The sequence below is a fragment of the Oryctolagus cuniculus genome, chromosome 10 (assembly GCF_964237555.1).
Source record: "Oryctolagus cuniculus chromosome 10, mOryCun1.1, whole genome shotgun sequence".
NCBI classification, from domain to species: Eukaryota; Metazoa; Chordata; class Mammalia; order Lagomorpha; family Leporidae; genus Oryctolagus; species Oryctolagus cuniculus.
The window spans coordinates 20864818-20883940 of NC_091441.1; the positions used below are offsets into that span (position 1 = coordinate 20864818).

The 19123-nt window shown below is 54.2% G+C and overlaps 1 protein-coding gene across 6 annotated transcripts in view; it reads right to left on the reverse strand.

The window, feature by feature from the left end:
• Positions 1-6663, reverse strand: part of ONECUT2 (one cut homeobox 2) — a 56732-nt gene extending 50069 nt beyond the window's left edge. For 5 of the 6 annotated variants that reach the window (XR_007921442.2, XR_007921443.2, XR_007921441.2 and 2 more), the window contains exon 1: positions 5010-6638. Coding sequence is in view for 1 of the 6 variants with exons in the window: in XM_051851187.2 (XP_051707147.1) it covers positions 5010-6237 (1228 nt within the window). In the remaining 5 variants the exon portion in view is untranslated. Of the gene's footprint in view, positions 1-190; positions 2277-5009 lie in introns of all 6 variants that reach the window. The other variant, XR_007921446.2, reaches the window with a different exon arrangement.
• Between the last annotated feature and the right edge of the window lie 12460 nt (positions 6664-19123).

Consider the following 19123-nt stretch of genomic DNA (forward strand, 5'->3'; position numbering starts at 1 on the left):
TCTTTCATTCTTTCCATAAAATTTGCCTTAGTATTTCTTCCAGAAGCACAGCCATGAGTGGGTAGCAGGTGTAAGAGCACAGTCTCAGAGAAAAATCTCCCCACCTAGGGTGGGCCTGTGGCCTTCACCTCCTCGGGGACATGGAGAGGGGTGGGAAGGGAGAGCCGTGGGATTCTAGAGCTCTTCCTACCTTCCTTCTCCAGCCGAGGTAGGACGCAAGAATCTTCCCTGCTCCATCCTGGTAGCCCAGGGCAGACATGGCCGTTCTGAGGGGTAAAGCCCAGCTTTTGTTAGTGGGACCGCTTTTAGTTAGTCAACTAAAGGCACCTGCGTGAAGAGTCACTCGTGGGACTCCGGAGCGGATCCACGGATCATTAAGCTGTGCGGTTAGCAAGCAGCTTTTGCCACCTCATTTCCAGACTTGGGCCTGGTCGCTCGCACATATCGAGACCGAATTTCGAAACTCGGGGCTTTCCAGAATGGTTTCGATGGAAAAAAAAAAAAAAAAGAAAGAAAGAAAGAAAAGAAAAAGAAAAATAGACGTTGCCCAGGGCCTCCTTGGACCAGGTTCGGGCTACTCGGACCCCGCGGTGACAGCTAAGGACAGGAGAGCTGGGAAGACTGGAATGTCGGTCCTCGCCACGCCGAGGAGCCCTCCGGGAGGGCACAGAACAGCAGTAGGAGCGCCCAGGGACTGGGGCAGACGGCAGGGAGCCCTGCGAGAGAAGGAGAAAACCCCAGGGAAGAAGAGGCGGGCCGGAGCTGCGCGGGGGAGGAGCTGCGGTCCGCCTCCAGGACCGCCCAGTGCCGCAGCCGCGCGGGGAGCCTGGGCGCTGGCGAGCGCTCTGCTGGGAAGAGCGCGCCGTCGGGCTTACTGGAAACGCGCCGGATCATGTTCCAGATCAATGAAATCTGGGTCCACACGTTTGCGTTATTGTTGCCAGCATTAATGCTCTTTTAATCTTCTAAACATTATCAGCATCGATCTCCCTCCATATACACATTTGTTTGAGAAAGTGACATAACCACACGGTGGAAAGCCTGGAATAAAAATAAATGGGCCGCTTCTCGCGTCCAGGGCGCCGGGAGGCCTGGGCCGCTTCTCGCGTCGGGTTCACGCCCCTCCGCCGTGTTCCGCCGCCTCGGCTGGCTCCCACCAACCTTCATGCGGGTTAGAAGGTGTTCTCCCGGCACCTGGGTCTTAACAAGGACGCGAAAGAGCTTTCCAATTATTAATCCGCCTTGCCAGCGGCAGAAAATATTTGTTCCACGCCGGCGTGGGTTGCATTCGGCCTCCCGGGCTGGGAGGAACTAAATTGACTGCAGAGGGGGCCTGGGCCGGGAGCTAGGCAGCGGGAGGGGAGGGGAGAGGAGGCGTCCGCCGCGAGGGAGGTCTCCTCCCAGCCTCGCCGCTTCCGAGACGCGCGGCTGCACGCGTTCCCTGAGGACCGCCGCGGCGCAGCCAGAGACAGGGACACACGTGGTGCCGTGGCAGGAGCCACGTTGAGCCCTGGCCTGGTCGTGCTGCGGGTGTCAGCTGGGCCAGGGCGACATCTTGGCGGGTTGGCTAAGGGCTTTCGGCCGCCTTAACAGAATCGGCTGCTGGGAGCTGCAGCCTGGAGAGGTCCGTGAGTCTGTACGGGGCGGGGACTGCTCGCAGAAGGAGCGAGGCTCACTGGAGGCGGAAATGTAGGCAGGGCAAGTAGTCGGGGGTGCTCAGCTGTGGCTTCCGGGCGTTGGAAGAAACCGAGGCCTGGCTCTCCCTCCGCGAGGCGCACGTCAGGTTCATGCCTGGGTTCACTCAGTGCCTCGGTGCAGGAGTTTGTGCTTGGTTCGGAGGCCGCCTGCGTTCAAAGCCGAACGCGTGCGTGCTCGAAATCGCAGGGCTCTGTCCTCTCTGCCTGCTGCCAGGTTAATAAAAACCGCCCCGTGGGAGCCGGCATCAGGACCTCAACGCCTAGCTGGCCTGACCCTGCGCACTTGCACCACTCGCCGTCCTGGCCACTCTTTCCGCGTGCGCCGCCGCGCATTTGGAGGTCATTAATCTTGAAATCTAACGCTGGGGCAGTCTGCGCTTCCCCGACGTCTGTCTGCTTCTTTCCTCCGGAAGTTCCTTCCCTGGCTGGGCTGTGCCTTGGTGACGCACCGCACTTGCTCCGATGGCGAGGTTTGCAGGCGCTGACCAAATTAGACATCTTCATGCTGGCTGGCTCAAACCCGTCTGTTGGGCCTTCCGGCAGGACCCGAGTGGGCCCAGCGTGAACGGAAACGGAAAGCTATAAGGGGACAGGTGAACAGAAAGAAAAGGGCCTGGTCTGGGAGCCCTGAGTGCGGGGCGCGGGGCGGGCCTGGCCGACTCGCGGGCTTGTGTAACCCCCAGGTCGCTATGGCCTGGGCCCTCCAAGGCGTCCCGGCGGGGATTCCGAGCGAGCGATCGATCTCTTGGCGAAGAAGGCCCCCTCTTCCCCATTCGCTGCTGGCCCCGAGCGCTCCTGAGCACATAATACCTACTTAGCAGCCTCGCTTCTGTGCCCGTGTCTGAAGAGACTGATCTACTGACCCCAAACTGAAAGGCCTCCTCTGTAATAATAACCACTCAACACACTTGTAGTTGCTGATAGAATGGCCAGATAAAAAAGGCTAAAGCTCTCGTCCCTTTTCAACCTGCGGTAATAAAACAGACACATTTGAATGCTTGAGCCAGGCAGGGTCGGCAGCAGACATTTCCCACTCGCTAGGGGAGGCGGCGGTGTCCAGCCGAGACGGCTCCTGCGCTGTTCCGCCCAGAAGCAGGCAGCTCTGGCCATGCCCTGCCCGGGCCAGCCGCTGGTGCAGGTGGAGTTGAGGAGCCGGGGGGGGGCGGGGGGGCAATCACTCCAGCATTACTTTCCACATAGCTTCCAGCCCTGCTCAGGCAGGAGGCACAAGTGTTTTTACAACACCGTGTCCTTTGCGCGACAGGCGTGAGGGGGCGGCAGCGCTCCGAGCTCGGCCAGCGTGGAACAGCTGTCACCCTGCTGTGAACGGTACCCCCTGGACCAGCTGCCAAGTTCCTTCTGGCTCTCAGTGCCCAGGAGGCCGGCCGGAGAAGGCCCGGGGCCTGCCGGGGCTACACGACAAGGGGGTGGGACCACGTCCAGACCCGTCAGCCAGGCTTGGGTCCATCCCCCACCGCTGCTTTCCACGTACGGCTTTATCTTTGCCGGAAACCAAGAGAAAATGGTAGAAGATGAAGATTAAAATAAAGAAAGAAAAAGAATGTCGATTTCTAAATTCGCCCAACAGTGTCCAGAGTCCACCGATCTTGGTGGGGAGAAAGCTGGTTTTCGTTACTTTCTTAGGTCAACACTGAGGGACGACTATTGAGTGGCAGGTTGGGATCTAAGGAGGAGGCTGTCAGAGCGGAAACGCCCCCTCCCCGAACCCGGGCGAAAACGACTGCCTGTCACATCCCCCAGCCCTGGCAGGCGTTGGTCGCGTGCACCCCACAAGCCGTGCGCAGCTGTGCCGAGGAAAGCCCAGGGGAGCGCGAGAGGGAGCCTGAGCTCTTAGCTCCGGAATTTGCCTTGCCCGGCGGGCTCGGAACCGCGCGCGTCTCATTATCCGCGCTATGCAAATCGACGCTACCACGAATCGGTTTGTCCTAAAGCCCGCAGATCTCGAGAAATCCCCTCAGTCCAAGAGAAGCCGCCAACCTCGGCTGCCAGTAGAGTGTTGTGTGTCGTCCCCTTCAGGGGGCCTGCACACTGCCCCGCTGGGCCCCTGGCCCAGTCCACAAGCAGCGCAGTAGCCACACGCGCGGCGCGGGGTCTTTGCGCACAAAAGCGCGCAACTGCGTGCCAGTCTCAGCCTCTGCTGCGTCTTTCGCTCTCGCTCCTGCACCCGCCGCCCACACAGGAGATTTCTGTGCTCCTAGAACAATAGAGGGCTGTACCTCGCGGCTCGGCCACTAGAGGAGGCACAAAGAGCCGAGACCGCTCCAGAACAATGTAGCCGGCGCGTGGACCCGTCCCCTTCCGCGGTCCGCCCGCCTTCCCTGCCGCGGGGCTCAGCGCACAATCAGAGCCCGCTTAATGCAAAGGCGGAGCCTGTAGCCCGCGGCCGGGATGCATTAATTAACTAATCTGCATCTTAATTTCCCAGCACCTTTTTCTGCGAGCGCCTGGCCTCTCCAGGAAACCCGGCATACCTTAGCAGACGCTGGGAGCGCGGTTAGGGTGACCAGCCAGCGAGGCAGGGAGCTCTCCACTGCCTCTTCTCCCCAGTCTTTCTAAAGCGGTGAACTAGACAGTCCCAACCTTCGCCTTTACACCCTCCCCTTGATGTAGGCAGTGACGCTGGCGCTAGCCACAGCCCGCTCTCACCGTCAAGCCCGGTCAGAAACTCTCTGCGCCAAAGCCAAAGCCGGAGTTGGGTTCCGGACGCGGCGCTGTATCCCAGCCGCTAGCCCCCCAGGCGGGCAAGGCAGTGCCGCTCGCTAAAGACCAAAGAAGTTTGTCTGATGTGGTGTGGTGTGGTCGGGAGAGGGAGAGCTCTGTCTTCTCAAGAACAGAGCATCTCAGCTACCGCCACGTAGGGAGATTGGGCAGCCTGGAGAACGCCAATGTGCGGTCTAAAAAGAGTTCAAGTGCACAGGTTTTGAATCAGGGCAGTTCCTGGTTTCTGTGAGTGCTGGAAAGACAGGGGCTTCCAGCAGGCACCGCGCACCCCTCTCCCGCCTCCCGCTGCTCGAAGAGGTCAGAGGGAGGCCAAAGGTTGGAGAATGAGGGGGGGGGGGTTGTCGGTTCATGAAAGCTCAGGGACAGGGAGAGGGGAAGAGAAGAAAAGAGAGGACAGGAACCGGGAGAAGTGAAAAAGGAGAAAGAGAAATGGAAGAAGAAATAAAAGAACACAACGGAAGCGCACAGGGTAAAGCAGAAAGGCACCGGGAAAAGAGACGGGGCCAGTAGGTCTGCTCCGGCTCCTAGGAGCCCTCCCGGCAGCCCAGCCCCGCTGCCCCAAGGGCTCACCTGCCAGGCGCAAGGCGGACATGCGCTGGAACTCCGGCTCCTGCAGCCACTTCCACATCCTGCGGAAGGTCTCCCTGCCAGATTTGAGTTTACTCCACGGTTTTGGATTGCGGAGCAGGTCGGAGAGAGTCCCCTGAGACCGGCACAGCACTCTCTGCGCGAAGATGGCCTGCGGGATGCTATAGCGCTTCAGCTCGGCCGTGATGCGCTGCGCCACCTCTTTGGTGTTGATCTCCTCCAGCTGGCCCGAAGTAGCCACCTGCGAGCCCGACGACGAGGAGGGCGGGCGCTCGCGGCTGGGCGCCAGCACCGGCCCGTGCGACTGAGCGTGGCCCGGGTGGTGCAGGCCGTTGAGGTGCGACATCATGGCCGCGGGCGGGGTGCCCAGGCCTCGGGACAGGTGCTGCTCCCCGCGCGTCAGCATGGCAGTGTGGTGCGCGTCGAAGTTGGGGCTGAGCATTTTGTCGTGGCCTGGAGGGCCGTAGTTGGGCAGACTCTGCTGCGCGTTGTGGAGGCCGCCCAGCCCGTTGCCCAGCGGCGTGGCGGCCAGCGGGGACAGACTCTGGCTCATGCCCGGCATCTCCTTGTAGGGACTGTAGAGGTTGTTCATGGCCGGGAGCCCGCGCTCGTCGCGCATGAGGGTGAAGCTGCCGCTGACGTTGCCCGACAGGCGCTGGTGGTGGTGGTGGTGGTGGTGGTGCGGGTGGTGGTGCGGGTGCGGGTGGTGGAACTTGTCGGACACGGTGGAGATGGGCGGCAGCGGCTGCAGCGGCGTCAGCGTGGTATAGGTGTTGCTCATGCCCATGCCCGGCGGGGACGAGTCGCAGGACATGCTCATGGCGTGGTGCAGCGGGATGGAGAGCTCGGGCCGGTAGTCGCCGCCGTCCAGGATCGAGGCCATGCTGGTGACCATGGCCGAGCGCGACGCCGCCGCTGCCGCCGCAGCCGCCGCCGTGCCCAGCTCTTGGTGCGCCGTGGGCGGCGGCGGGCCCCGCAGCGAGCCCGCGGCGCCGCGGCCCGCGTGGTGGGGGCTGGGGCTGGCCAGCAGCTCCTGTTCATGCCCCGGGGCCCCGCCGCCGCCCCCGCCGCCCCCGCCGCCGCCCCCGCCGCTGCCGCCGCCGGCCGGCCCGTGCAAAGTGCCCAGACTTTCCATTGTCAGCTCCGGGTTCATGGCGCAGCCTTCTAGGTCTTTGGTGAGGCATCGATAGGCGGTGTAGGCAGCCTTCATTCAGTCCATCGGGGCCCGGGGGCGGCGGGGGCGGCGGGGGCGGCCGGCGGGCTGGCGAGGCGCGCGTGGCGGGGCTCGGCCGCGGGCGCGGAGTGCGGAGCTTGTGGAGCGGGCGTGCGCGCGGGGTGCGCCCCGGCTGCGGGCGGGCGCGCCCGGGTGGGGGCGGGGTGGGGGCGGCCGGGGCGTGCGTGCGGGAGAGGGGAGGGGGCGGGGAGGGAGGGAGGGATCACCGGGCCCCGCCGCTCGGGCCGGCGCGCTGCCTCGCCATGTCCGAGCCCGCTCCGGCGCCGACGTCTTCTGTTTGGGTGAGCGGGAGCTGTCCAGAAGGGCTCTGCCGCTCGCCGGGGCAGCCAACCTACCCTCCCGGGCCCGGGGCGGGGCTGTGCTGGACTGGCGCGGCGAGCAGCCATTCCGCAGCCGCAGCTGCCCCGGGGGGCGGGCCCTTTGCGCGTAGCTGCCAGTGGCCGCGAGGGGGCGGGGACGCGCGTTTCATGTTTGGCTGACGGCTCGGTGCCTTTTTTTCCTCCTCTGCTACTGGAATCAAACGTCAAGGAGAGGGAAAGAGGGAGGGAGGGAGAGAGGGAGGGGAGGGGCGGCGGGCAGAGGGCGGCTGGAGTGCGGGCGAGGCAGGGGGATTATGCGAACGACGCAGCCCCGCGGCCCCCGGGGCAGCTGCGGTCTGGGGAAAGGGGCAGTGCTCAGTCCCCTTCCTCTCACCTCAAAGCTCTTCTTCAGCCTGACCGGCCGGGAGGAGGAGACTCCGCCGCTCGCGGGTGCAGAAACAAACGCACGCCTCCCTGCAAGCCGCCTCCCGAGAGTCCCTCTCGGGGAGCCGGGAGTTCAGCCTTTTAAAATGCAAGCGCTAATGTATTCTAATGCACCGTAGGTTCCCGCGACCAGGGCGTGCATAATCTGTGGGGCGGCGAAGGGAACTCCAGTGGCGGCCCGACCGCGGGCGGCGCGGGCGCATAATGCATGCAAAGTTAACACAATAACATCACTTAATTATCCGGGGAGCCCATAAATCTCCCAGTTATGAGGCTTCAGAAGGGCCCCGTTAGATTGCAAAAATAAAATTAGAATTTCGGGAGCTACAATTTCAAGGGGACCAAGTATTTGCTTCATTAGCCATTTGGAAAGCAGAGGGGCGTGTAGGAGCCGGAGGGGTGGGGGTGAGCAGGGTGGCCCACGTCCATGGCCAGCAAACTTCAGCGGGGGGCAGAGAGCAAGCAAACCAAATAGGACACTAGTCTGGTATCCTTCCCCTAACAGACACCGCGGGCGCTCACACACAGGCTCAGGATAACCCCCCATCCAAACACATGCTCTCACATGCACACACAGGCACGCGCACACACACACATGCAGGCATACGCTCACACACCCACATGTACGCGCACGGAGGCACACACACTGTTTCCCGGGAGAGGAACGCCTGGGGTTTCTGCGGTGGGTGGAGGACCCTGGAGCCCCCGCTGACATCTGCGTATTTAAACCTCGTTTCTCCAACATCAGAGCCCCACCAGCTGGATAGCGCTCCCAAGCCTTAGCGTTTACAAGTGCCCCTTGGTCTTGCTATAATTTCCGTCGTTTGGCCAACTCAGGTTGGGCTGGGGGCCGAGAGGACATGGAATTTTCCGAGGCCCGTGTCAGGTGCAGGGGAAGTGGAAGACAGCCAGAGAGGCCAACTCCCCGCATTGAAAGCCTAGAAAGTAGCCGATTTTTCCAAAGCAGGTTGCTCTCTGTTTGCCTCCGAAGATTCAAGCTGGCTGAGGTTGCGCAGATGTTGCTTTTGTTTAAAGAGACAGTAATTAAGGACAGGGTGGACATAAGTTTGAGAAGCGTGACCTATTTTCTTTTGATCAGCTGTCAAAAGAAGAGCAGGGGGTCTCCTTAAGACAGCCCCCTCCAACCACTTCCAGCTGTTAGAGAAAACTTGATAAGAAAACAAGGACCCCGCCTGGAATACTGTATGAGCCTTCGTGGCACTGGAGCCAAGGTTTAATTCATTTGGAAAGCAGTTCTTAGTCTCAGTGACCTTTTCCACTGCCCTCTTCTCTCTTCTAGATACGGAAGGGGGAAATCTCCCACACCATTCTGTCACACGAATGGACAGTGACCTTATTCACAGATCAGCCTTAAGGAGCCCCGGCCAATATGTTGCCAATTAGTCTTTCAAAACGGTGTCGTCTTGGTGATATCAAAGCCTGGATAAGAAAGCGGCAGATCCCCTTGCTTTGGCAGACATACTTTTCTAGCTGCTCCCATCTTGAGTGCCATAACAGGGGACAGGTGAAATAACCCCCTTGTCTTCTGTTTCTTGGGTTCTCCTCTCCCCTGAGCCACCTCCTGCTGAATCCTTCCCACTCCCTGCTTTATGTATGGCAGCTGGACACTTGGGATGGTGTGCACCAGTTAATGTTGGAAACGCACAGCGAGTGCAACAAAAGTCCACACACATGCAGCCTGCTTTTGGTCCACAAGTGCTCAGGGACTGAGATGCCGCAGGAGAGGGGCAGGGCTGGGAAGGAGTTGGTCTGTTGTACTCCAGCACTGAAGGCAGCCTCTGTTGCCCAAGCTTCAGCCTCAAGGAATAGCTGGTGACCCCCACCCCCCAGGTTGGCGCCGTCTCCGTACTGAAAGCTAAGTACATAAATTGCCATTTAAATAATTTTTCAAAATGATAAACTCATTTACCAGGCCACCAAGATAAATCTGCTCCTGGGAATTGCATTGCGATGTGCCTGGGAGCAGAAAGGTGAGCTCCATTTTCTCGCAGCCTTGCTCCCTTCCTTCCTCCCTCCCCCTCTCTCGATCAATATCAGCGATCTCAGGGAAATCATGAAGCCGTATTGGCTTCTTTGTATATAATTTCATTGGACTAGATTAAGGCAGATTTTTCCACGTTATTTTTCTGACTTTGGTTTGAGGGTTTATGTTTCATCCCCAAAACCCATTTAAAAAGGGAAATGAATGTGTTGTTTGGTCAGTACCCTAATTTTTTTCTTTCTTTTTACTTTTTTTTTTTAAAACTGAATACAGGTTGGATGCTCTTTTCTCTCTATTTCTAAAAAGGAAAAAATACTTATTTTCTACCTCAAGTTAATTTTGACTATCAATACTAATGAAAATTTCAAATATGTTTAGAAATCTCTGCTGTTTCATTATAACTATTTTTAAAAATTAAAAAAAAGAGTTGCTTTTTAAATGCTACTTGCTTAGCACCCGTACTCAACTCACAGAAGTTCTGCGACTCAGAATTTTGTTTTTTGTTTGGAAGTTACACTTCCATCCTCCCTCTCCCTTCCCCTAGCAGTTGATTTACAATTAGACCCTCTAGAAAGGTGGTATCCTAAATGCCAGTTCCTCTCTTAGAGCCTGTCCAAGCAGTTGTGCCAAGAACATAGCCAGACCAGGATGTCCATTTCTTAGCATGTCACACCCACAGGTAGATTTTTCTTCAAGATCACAAACTTCAAAGAGTCAAAAGACGCCTGTAAATAAAATACAACTTCGGCAACAAACACAGGCTATTGCTCTGTAAGAGAAAAAAAATTCAGAACTCCAGTTAGCAACTGCAGGAAAAGACTGGAAATATTTACTATCAGGTTTTCACACATGTTTTTCACATGAAAATATTTTTAGGTTGGGGGAGAGAGAGAGAGAGAGAGAGAGAGAGAGAATTCAGTTAAAACCGAGACTCCATAAATTATTGACAAAAAAATAAACAGACCCCAAGTGAACCCAATCTGGATAAGGTGCCAACAGCTTTGTTTTTACTAAACAACAGTAATCACAGCCCAAATTGGGGGGCGGTATGGGGGGGATGCTTCTTATTTCTACCATAATGCTCAGAATCCCTCCAGATTTTGTGTTGAGCAGAACACATTTGCGCTACCACTAGGTTTATCAGAGCAATACAAAAAGACATAATGGTGGGTTGATTTGGACTATTTTATTTTTGCCCTTCCCCAAACCATCTGGCGTGTGAGTGTGGGGGTATTGATCAGGATCTGTGAGCTGCACACCCCATGCCAATCCATAGCGTTTCTGGCAATCAGCGCCTATGAATTGCAGCTGTCTGTGTAGCTCCCCGAACAGAAATCTTCAAAAAAAGTGCCCCCTTGTCAAACACCTCGTGGTTCGGGGGTAAGTCAATACCGTTTCTTTGTCGTTCTGCTGCGGAGGATCATGCAGGAGAAAGTTTTTGTTGTCTGTTGTGGCTGCCGCCGCGCCTTTTCTTCTTCTTTTTTTGTAAAGGAAAGAGAGCAATTTTCTAGCCATTGAATGGTAATGGTTTTCCAGAAAGGCCTCAAGCATTTGTATGAATCGGACGACAAATGCTGTTTCCATCTTGTGGGGGAATTTTGAGAGGAGAGGGAACTGCTCGTGTTGTTATCCACAAATAAGAGTCGTGGTAACAGAGGCTTCCTTCTGAGGGCGTGGAGTTTCCCCCCCTTTTCTCCCGAGCCTCTGGCAATGCAGACCCCGCACGACTCTGTGCTCGGTGAAGATGGACGCGGGGTGTTTGCGGCGGCAAGAGCCTTAGGAGTTGTGGCTCTGTTTGATATCTCCATTAGCTTCAATTTTCTTCCGTCTGGAAGCTGGGCTGGCGGAGCGTTGGCAGCAGGAAAGTAAGCCCGAAGCCCAGCGCCCCTGATCGCCTCCGGCCTCGCAGCCCGGAAATTCCCTGACGCTCCGCAGGTTCCCCGGTGCACCTAGCAAAGTTGTGTTTCCCCCTTTACATTTTGTTTGGTTTTCTGAGTACTCAGAGCGAGGGGACCCTAGTCGGTCTCCCTCCTCCGCCCCGTCGGTCGGTCTTAGGGAAATCCGCAACGCCAGGCTGGCGGATTCGCGGGGGAGTCTGCCCCTAACTTTGAGCTTGACAGAAGACACGCCGTTCGGGGGCCCGGAGAGAGGGAGAGAGCTGGGGTCTGTGGGTCTTCCCACAGCCGGGGGCGAGGGACATGAAGCTACAGGAGCCCTGCCCGCCGCGCGAAGGCTCCTCCGGAGCCCCAAGCCCAGCGCCTTATGAGTTGGGCTTAGGAGAGCAAAACCCACAATTTCCGCAGTAGTTAGGACGCAGGGAGTGGGTAGGATCGAAAGACCGAGAGGAGGAGGAGACCCCCATCCCACAGAACGTTTGCGCTCGTGTCAGGGGCGGGGGTGTGGACGGGCAGCCGCGGCCCGACCCCGAGCGAAGCTGCTGGTGCGCACACCTGCCTGGTTTTGTAAGCGGGACAGGATCTGGGTCGGCCGTCCGTCTCCACCCCCACCCTCAACCCCCTACAAGGAGGGGACTGTTTGGGTTCCGTGTCCCCTAAAACACATACCCGCACGCGCTTCACTTCTGCCCCTTCCCTGACCCGAGCCCTCCCCCCCACCCTTGCGGGATTTGTCTGGGTGGCACTTGGTGCCCGGGTCTCGGACCTGGACGTGGTCGTGGTCTGCTGTCCCCGGGCTGCGTGCCGGGACTGCGGGGCCCGGGCAGGGCCCTCACTTGCCAGGATTCGGGGCCCACCGCAGACTCTTTCTTGCTTCCCGGACTCCCGAGCTGTTTTCGTGGGAACTGATAGGAGGACGAATCTTCCTCCTTGGGGGAAATGTAGTTCAAAAGAGAGAGTCTGCCAGTACCTCTGGGTTTCTCTGGGGAAGGAGGGGAGAATGGGGATATTTCTTCAAAAGAGCATTGCATTTTAAATAAGCAACTTGTTAGCCTGAGAAGGAAGGCGAATTTTTCCCTTGGCCGACTTGGCGCTCCTTGGCCACTGTCCTCCCGACCCCACCCCACCCCAGTCCCTGGCGCCTTAGCCGCGAGGTTTGTGCAGATTGCATTTGCACCCGAGGAGTTTCCAAAAGCACAACTCCAGTGCGCTCAAAATAAATTCCCCCTCCCGGCCGGCCGTCACCCCGCAAAAGGAGCCGGCGCCAGGCCCCTTTGTTCAGGCCAAGTTGCGCGTGAAATCTTTTTGTCATCCTTTGCAAAGGAAGGCAAAAGTTGCAGTTGATTGTTAAAAAAAAAAAAAAAAAAAAAAGGACAAATTTAACTCCCGAAAGTGGAATTGTTTTCAAGTCGCCCTGGACACTGAGCACGGGCGGCGCTTTTTAAAATTTATGACCTTCCAAAAACCACCGTTTGTTTCCTCTGGAAATCATAGTTTTCTGATTGAGGAGTCGGTGTTATTCAGATATTACTACTAAAGCTACCACTTTCTCTCTCGATGAAAACGGGAGCGTTTAAATACCTTTATATACATTTCAATTGTCTGCCTACCGCGAGAAAAAAATTTAATAGAATACTTAGAAGTAAGAGTTGGCTGGATTTTAAACTTGAAAAATATTTCCAACTTCTAGAGACAATGTTTTTATTTGAAAATTAACAAAACCAACAGGGAAGTTTTAAAATAATTATTCGAATCAGTTTTGAAAAAAAAGAATCGCAGAGTATTTATTTATTTTAGATTCCTTGACTCTCAGCTCCCGAAGAAATGAAAGAAGCGAAGAAATCCGAGCTGATCCTTCAGGATAACAAGATAAAAAAATAACAGAGCTCATTCGAGTATTTCAGGAGCCTCTTAACACCTGGAAAACTGTGCCCGTGGCCCTTTAGGAATTCTGAATTGTTTTGCTTGCAAACGCGTAAGAGAAAGCAACTCTGGAGGACGGTGGGGTTCGGAGGAGGCCGCTTCGTTGCAGGAGCGGACTCGGTTCTCGCGGCCCGGGCGAACCGGCGCCGCGGCAGCGCGGGGCTCCGCGGGCCCGGCCGCCGGCGCTAGCAGAATCCGAGCGCCGAGGGCGTCCCGCCGCCGGGGTCGAGCGAGCCGTGCGGGCGGCTTGGCCGGCTCGGAAAGGGCCGGGGGAGACCTGTTGGCCTCGGGGTAGCGAGGTTGCAGCCGCCCGGGTGCGGGCGTCGAGGCCGCGGGCTCGGGAGGCTGCGAGCGGCTCCCCTCGCCGGCCCCGGGGCCCGCGCCGAGCCGCGTCCCGGTGAGGGGGCGGCGCGGCCCAGCGGCTCGGGAGGCGGAGGGAGCCGGGCAGGATTGATGTCTAAATCAATGCGGTTTCTAGGCGCTTCTCTCGGCTCCTCTCCATCTTCCTCAAAGGCAATCGCCTCCCGAGGGTAGACTCCCTCTACCTTCGCGAAGTGGGCGCAAGGAGGGTGCGGGATCGAATGCCAAGAGCTGTCCACGCGCGGCCCCCGGGCTCGAGGCCGTGATGCGGACCTAAATGAAGGCACAGGGCTGGCCGGGGGCCGGGCCTGGGCTGGTGCCCCGCCGGCCCGCGCGCGCCCTCCCGGCCGGCTCCCCGCACCTGGGTCTCGGCTTCTCTTGAGCGGTGGGAGCGCGGCCTCCCGGCCTCGGCACAGGGACCAGGCCTGTGCCCTGTCCGCTGGAGCAGCTCCCCACTGACACCCGGGTGGGGCCCGGGAGGGGAGACCCCACGTTTCCAGCAGGCCTGGCTGCCCCTGATTTAATTATTCACTGATGAATTAGACAGCTGCGATTGCCGTGGAAAATCAGCGGCCACCATTGATTCCCCTGCCGAGTGGGGGCGGGGGAGGTCGCAGGGTGCGGGGAGCAGAGGAGGGGCGGCTGGATCCATGGGTGCCCTCGGCCAGGACTGTGCGCAACAACCGGGTCGGACCTTGGGGACTCGGCTCTTCTTCTCGCTCCAGGCCCGCCGGGCCGGGCTTGGGATTGTGCGGGTGCTCGAGGGGCTGCAGATCAAGAGGGGCTGGAGGCCAAGAGGAGGACGGTGGTGAGAGAGGTTCCCTGGGGGGCCGGCCGGGGTGGGGGGTGAGGGGAAAATGTGGCACCGGGGGTTCCCGCGGCCCGTCGCCAGGATCCTGGAGGCTGAGGGGCCCTGGCCCAGCAGAGCCATGGACTCCTGGGTGGGATCCGCAGGTTGGGTGCCTCTGGGAGCCCCAAGGGCAATAGGGCGCCTGATTTCCATCTCCTCTGCCCCAGGACCTGCTCGGGAATGGCTGCGTGTCACACGCAAAACAGCCGGGCTCACGGGTATGGAGGATGCACACAAAAGAAGGCTCAATGGTTAGAGCTTCACGGGCGACACCAGATGAGTTGGCATCTGAGGTGTCCAGGACACCAAAGGTCCTCTGTTTTGTTGTTGTTGCGTCTTTTTGAGAGAAGCCCTGAGAGCCAGAGGGATAAACATGTTATGTCCTCTTCTCAAAGTCACGTGGGTTCCATTATACTGTGAAATATATTTTCACTACATTTTATAGGAATAACAGGTTATGCAGGAAATGCACAGGCTGTGTAGAGCAAAAAAAAAAAAAGCATCAAAGAAGGAAGCGCCTTATTCCCACTGTTCCCTTCCCTCTCTCTCTCTCTCTCTTTCTCTTTCTCTTTCTCTCTCTCCTGTTTGTGCTGAAATGTGATCTTCAGACTTTCTTCTGGAGAGAGTGAAGAGTGAAGCCCTGGCCCCCCAGATACCAGTTACAGAGTACAGGTGGGACCTGGGCACCCCATCATCACAAGTGCCATCCATGGGGCTGAGAGGAGGTCCCTGAACACAAAGTGACTGCCCTCTCTTGCCTACTGAGATACTTAATGGATTTGGTAGCATTTTCCCAGTTTGGGAAACCTATTCTGGGGACTCCACAGTGTCCACATAAACCAAACAGAATGCACTATGTCACATTATATTATCCACATAAATTGGTAACAAAATGGTGAGATTCTTAGGGCCATTCTGAAACAAATATTTAGAGTCTGTAAATTTTTCATTTATTTTTTTGGGGGGGAAGGGGTAAGAGGTGAGGTGGGTATAGTTTTAGGCCAAGGCCAAGGAACTCCCCCTTGGTTAGCCAGAGCGGTGGTGTGATTAAAGCAAAGGGTTTTGTGTATTGAAGGTGCATGCTCCTCACCTTTGCAGATGCTGTTTCCTTAATGCCTGGACCGGCCCAGCCCCTGCACCTGGAGAAGGCAGCTCATACTTGAAGTTTCACTTGCCACTTCTGGGTGTCTTCTTTGAGGCTATTTGCATATCTAATTTGCTTTGTGGAAAAAAAAAATCTTAAACTCTTTCATGTCCTATGTTTCCTAGCTCTTACTCCCCAGATCATAGCTTTCTTTTTAGGGTTTTCTCATTGCTTACAGCAGTCTCTGACACTGTGAGAGCTCAGCATTCTTGGGGAAATGATGTTGAAGCCTATTTAGATTTTACAACTTTTTGCTTTTACTTGACTCCTGCCTGGAGAAGAGCTTGCTCTGTTAAATATAACAAATAGAATCTAAATGGGGCAGTAACCAGGTCAAAAATCAGAATATGAGAGTTGTTTGGAAATTGTAAAGTACAGAATTATGACAATAAATTGATTCATTAATTTATTTTCTCATTTAAGAAATATTCAAGTGTCTGTTATGTGCCTATCAGAGTTTTTGGTTGCAAGCAACAGAAGCTGTATTAGACTCTCTTAAGTAAAACAGAACTTTGTTTTCAATATGGAAGACACCAGATAGCTCACAGATGTGAGGGGCAGGGCATACAGGAACCAAGAGAGAATCTGAAGAAACAACCAAGGGCATGCCGGGAAGTAGCTGGTTCAGAAGCCTTCACGGATGCCCTGTTGCCCGGTCTGTGTCCTCTCCTGCTGCTGCAGAGTAACTCCGTGCTATTCCTGGCCTTTGATGTTGCCTTCGGAAGTGCCAGCTTATGGGCAGCCTCTCCCGGGGCATGTACCTGCGTCCTAGTTCAGTGAGTGAAAAGTGGGGAGGGGTCTACATCCTACCTCTTCTGTGCACTGTAGGGAGTCACCCCCAAATCTGAAGGGTGTTTGGAAAGCAGACAGCAAAAAAATAAACAAATGAACAGTATCATCAGAGGTCTATTTTTCAATGCTGGGGACAGGACAGCGAACAAATCGAACAAATCAGATGTGGTCGCTGATCTGATGGATCTTGAGGTTTAGTAAGGTGGTATTAATACTTGCTCTTTTTCTATAAAGAAAAAAAACAATAAAAAATCCAATAATTATTTAGATCCCATCTCAAAGCAAAAGGCTAAATTTGCCCCCCTGCTGTTTTGTGCTTCTTATTTTTGGTGTGGTAAGGTGTTGGTCGGGGGCAGCTGGGGATGACTGGTTTAGGGGAGACTCTGTCTTAATCTCAGAGTCAAGGGAGACAGGGGCTGCCTTCCAGTCCTGATCCTGTCATTGTCCAGGGTGATGAAGATCCCCCAGCTCCTCCTCTGGGTGCCCTCCAGGGTCCCTCCCATGCCTAACATCTGAGGTGCTATGGGTTCTTTTTAACCAAATGAGGTCTTTCTGATGAGTGAGTTAATTTCCTGTGTGCTCTAGATATCTTAAGTCTAAATCCAAATAGTCTAGGGGGCTTTATGGCCTTAAGAACTCCATGTTTCCAGTGGAGAAATTTATGATGATTAACTCCACATTGCAAAAAGCTTTCAAGGTTCTCTTTTTCAAAAACAAGTTTTCTTGTATACCTAATTTTACAGGATCAACTTCAGTGAGTAGGTTTGGTGCTCCCAGTTTCTAATCACTGTATGTTCGGAGTTTTTCCCTCCTAACTGATCTAATTTTCTGGTCAAGAAAGGCAGAAGGAATGGAGGACAGAGAATGACAGAAACAGAAACTGTCGTGATTTAAAGTGATTGATGAGACAGAAATTGCTGAAGAGTTGTGCCACTTCTGGAATTTACTACAGAGTTTTGGGTGGTTATTTCTTTTGAAAGGGATTTTAAGTTTCTACATGCCAAAAAAAGATATAAATAGATACAAAACCCTTATTTAAACCTTATTTCTTCAAAGTGGAACTCTGGTGAGATTTGCTGTATCATCAAAGTATCTTGACTGAGAAGATGTGAGGACAGTTTCAAGGGTTGTGTTTAATATCAGGCTGTTACACAATGTGAGCAAACAACAGCAGCCCCGGATATTTTGCATTCTTGGTGTCCTGAAAACAAAACTGAGTGATGATCAAATGAACATGAATTAAACCACAGTCATTGCCTGGTAAATGAGCCCTCCACTTGTCCCATTTTAAAAGTGACTAATCCCTTGGAACACCAAACTATCATTAACATATATGTGCATGTGTAGGAAAGTGTTCATTTCTCTACAGCTGGGGTGGGTGGAGTGAAGTGGGCAGTGGGAGGACTCACATCGATAGTAGTTTATTGATCCTCAAAGGGTCAAGATTTCTCCTCTGTCCTCTGTGCAACTTTGAATCCTGCTCACCCTTCAGTACTGCATTTTTAACCTTTCTGGGTGCCTGCCATGGTGGGATTTTATGTTGTGATCCTCTAATGCAAACAATTGCACATTTTAGGAAGGACTTGATTTCCAATTACATTTTCATGTCAAATAAATGTTTTATCTATGGTATGCAGCATAATGTTTTGAAATATGTATATATTGTGATCATTTTTTGTAGTGAGAACATTGCAACAATCTCAGCATTTTCGAGTATTTGATACATTGTTACTAACTCTAATGATCCTATTGTACGACATATGTCTTGAGCTTACTCCTCTGTTGTATCCTTTTACACACCTCTCCCCAGAGCTCCCAGTCATCCACTCTGATTCCATGAGTTGACTCTTGGATTCCACATGTAAGGGAGATCATGTTCTTTCTGTGCCTGGCTTATTTCACTCACCATGATGTCTTCCAGGTTTATACTCGTTGTCACAAATGAGAGAATTTCCTCCCTTTAAAAAGGCTGAATAGTGGCCGGAGCTGTGGCGCAGCAGGTTAAGCCACCACCTACAACTCTGGCATCCCATATGAGTCTCAGTTGTAGTCTTGGATGGTCTAACTTCTGATCCAGGTCCCTGCTAATGCCCATGCCAAAGCAGCACAAGATAGCCCAGGTGCTTGGGCCCCTGCCACCCACACCCTGCACCCTGGATGGAGTTCCAGGCTCCTGGCTTCATCCTTGCCCACTCCTGGCTGTTGCGGCCATTTGGAGAGTGAACCAACAAATGATCTTCTCTCTGTGTCTCTGCCCCTTGCCTTTCCCTCTCTAACTTTGTCTTTCAAATGAATAAATAAATATTTTTATATAAAAATATAAATAGTATTCCCTTGTTTATAAGGGTACTTCAAACGGAAGTGTGATTAAAAGATAAATTCATTTTGATGCACACAGATCTGAAGTTCATACATGAAGGATCTTGAGAAAGTTTGTGGAAAACACATGCTGTGGAAGAATGCATGGATTTTAGGCTGGCGCCGTGGCTCAATAGGCTAATCCTCCGCCTTGCGGCGCCAGCACACCGGGTTCTAGTCCCGGTTGGGGCGCCGGATTCTGTCCCCGTTGGAAGACCTTTCTCTCTGTCTCTCTCTCTCTCACTGTCCACTCTGCCTGTCAAAAAAGAAAAAAAAAAAAAAAAAAAAAGAATGCATGGATTTCAAATCTTTCTTGCACCATCAACTTATCTTTCAATTCCATTTTCCAAGAACTTCTTGAAGTATGTCTATCTCTTTATCCATTGATGGATACTTAGGTTGATTCCATTTCTTACTACTATGGATAATGCTGCAATGAACATGGGCATGCAGCTATCTTTTCCACATACTCTTCATTTCCCTTGAATATATACTCAGTAGTGGAATTGCTGGATCATACCATGGTTCTGTTTTTAATTTTTGAGTAAGGGAAGACATCTTTTTAAATGCCCTAATATACTTAAAGTTGTGTTGGAAATTAATTACTAAAGAACCTTCTCTGATGGTTCTGAGCTATATCATTTTCTTCTCTGTATAGCATGTGTATGCTTTTTTTAAAAAAATATTTCATTTATTTATTTATTGGAGAGAGAGAGAGCCAGGCTGATCCAACTCCAGGAGCTTCTGGGTCTCCCACATGGGTGCAGGGGCCCCAACACTTGGGCCATCTTCCAC